This window comes from Condylura cristata, unplaced genomic scaffold (genome assembly GCF_000260355.1).
Source record: "Condylura cristata isolate star-nosed mole 26May11 unplaced genomic scaffold, ConCri1.0 scaffold00007, whole genome shotgun sequence".
Lineage (NCBI taxonomy): Eukaryota > Metazoa > Chordata > Mammalia > Eulipotyphla > Talpidae > Condylura > Condylura cristata.
Window position 1 is genome coordinate 38,416,110 of NW_004567108.1, and position 1,626 is coordinate 38,417,735.

General features: G+C 34.3%; 1 protein-coding gene across 1 annotated transcript in view; it reads right to left on the reverse strand.

The window, feature by feature from the left end:
* The window catches only part of FCHO2 (FCH domain only 2), a 93,671-nt gene that overhangs the window by 78,233 nt on the left and 13,812 nt on the right, over nucleotides 1–1,626 (reverse strand). Inside the window, exon 2 of the mRNA XM_012721767.1 lies at nucleotides 913–1,004. Within this exon, the coding sequence (XP_012577221.1) occupies nucleotides 913–1,004 (92 nt within the window). The remainder of the gene's footprint in view (nucleotides 1–912; nucleotides 1,005–1,626) is intronic.

A 1,626-nucleotide genomic window follows, 5' to 3' on the forward strand; every position in this document is an offset into this window, starting at 1 on the left:
ATGGTACAGCAGACCTCTCCTGTCTCGCCTGCTGCTTCCCTCAGTAGTTTAATTCAGTGCCTTTGTCTGTTCTGTCTCCACTCTGTCTCTGGTGAATCCTATCAAACCCCCATCTCCATCCCTGGTACCTCTGGCTTATACCCTAGTTCTTGTATGCACAAATAAATATTTCTTTAAAAATATGTTTTAAGAGTTTTTTTAAAAATCATACTTTGTAAATTTGCAGAATTTAAAAACATAAGACTTGGAACTTAAAATCTAAAAGTTAAAGCATAATTAAATGACAACTTCAAAAAACTTAGTCTTTGCCAATTATTTATTATGCCTTAGTATAATTAATGTTTATTATATTTGCTTACAGCAATTTTATCCTACAAAATACCTCAATCTTTCTGTGTATCACCTTGCTAGCATATTCAATGTGTAAGCAATAGTTTCAAGAAGTGATAATGTAGACTAAGAGTTTAACAATGCCACATAGTCACTATTTAGACCTCGGGTACAGATGACAGACAATCACTACTTAAAATATAATTATAGGGCCTCCCTGGTGTCCTAAGGGTTAAGTCTCAGCACTATCACCATGCACTGTGAGTCTGATACCCAGCCAGGGAGCTAGCCCACATGTAATGCAGCACACCTCCCCTGTCGGTCTGCTGCTTCCCTGAGCAGCATATTTCAGTAGATCTGCCTGTTCTGCTCCCCACTCTGTCTTTGGTGAATCCTCTCACCCCCCTGGGTTCCTCTATGCATAAATAAATAAATCATTTTTAAAATTAATAAAATATAATTACATAATACTTTTAAAAAGTGCACTTCATTCCTGTAATCCAAATACAACTAAAATTTTCCCTATTACCTGTATTCTAAAATTCAACAGGATAAATTTTAAAGTTACAATAACATGCCTACCTTTCTCTTACAAAATCTGCCAGTTCCTTTGTCGATATCTGTCCATGCTTCATATTATGGTAAAGGACATCAAAGCCACTATTCTTCTCCCCCTAGAATTTAAAAAGATATTTAGTTTAACAATAAAAAAAAAAAAAATCAAATGATTTAAGAATCACCTAACTTTACATTAACTAATATGGAATGCTAACGCTCAGGTGAGCTTTTTCCTAAAAGTTACTCATTTTTGCTCACTGTAAAACTCTGTATGAAAGGAATATATATGCTTTGATAAAGTTTGTAATTTATTACAGAACTTCCTTAGCTAATGACAAATACATGAACGTACATTAAATCTCTATTATGAAACAGAACTATTATCCAAAATCACTCTGGTTTTTAATATTTTGCTGAAACTGTGGATGTCAAGTCCTTTGATCTAGCGATTTGAATTTTAGAAATCTATTTCACTAAAAACAAACATACTAAGATAAATGTGGAAGAACTCTGCAGTATTCTTGTAATAGTGAAAAATAACTCTGAAATAGCCATTAACATTATTGTTTAAATAAATGATAATATATCCTACAATACATGAAAGTGCTTTTCTTTTTTAAGATTTATTCGTACAGAACTGGGGTACAGGCCAGAGATGCGGAGGGTAAGAGGATTCACCAGAGACAGAGCGGGGTACAGAACAGGCAGATCGACGAAGTATACTGCTGAGGGGAGCAG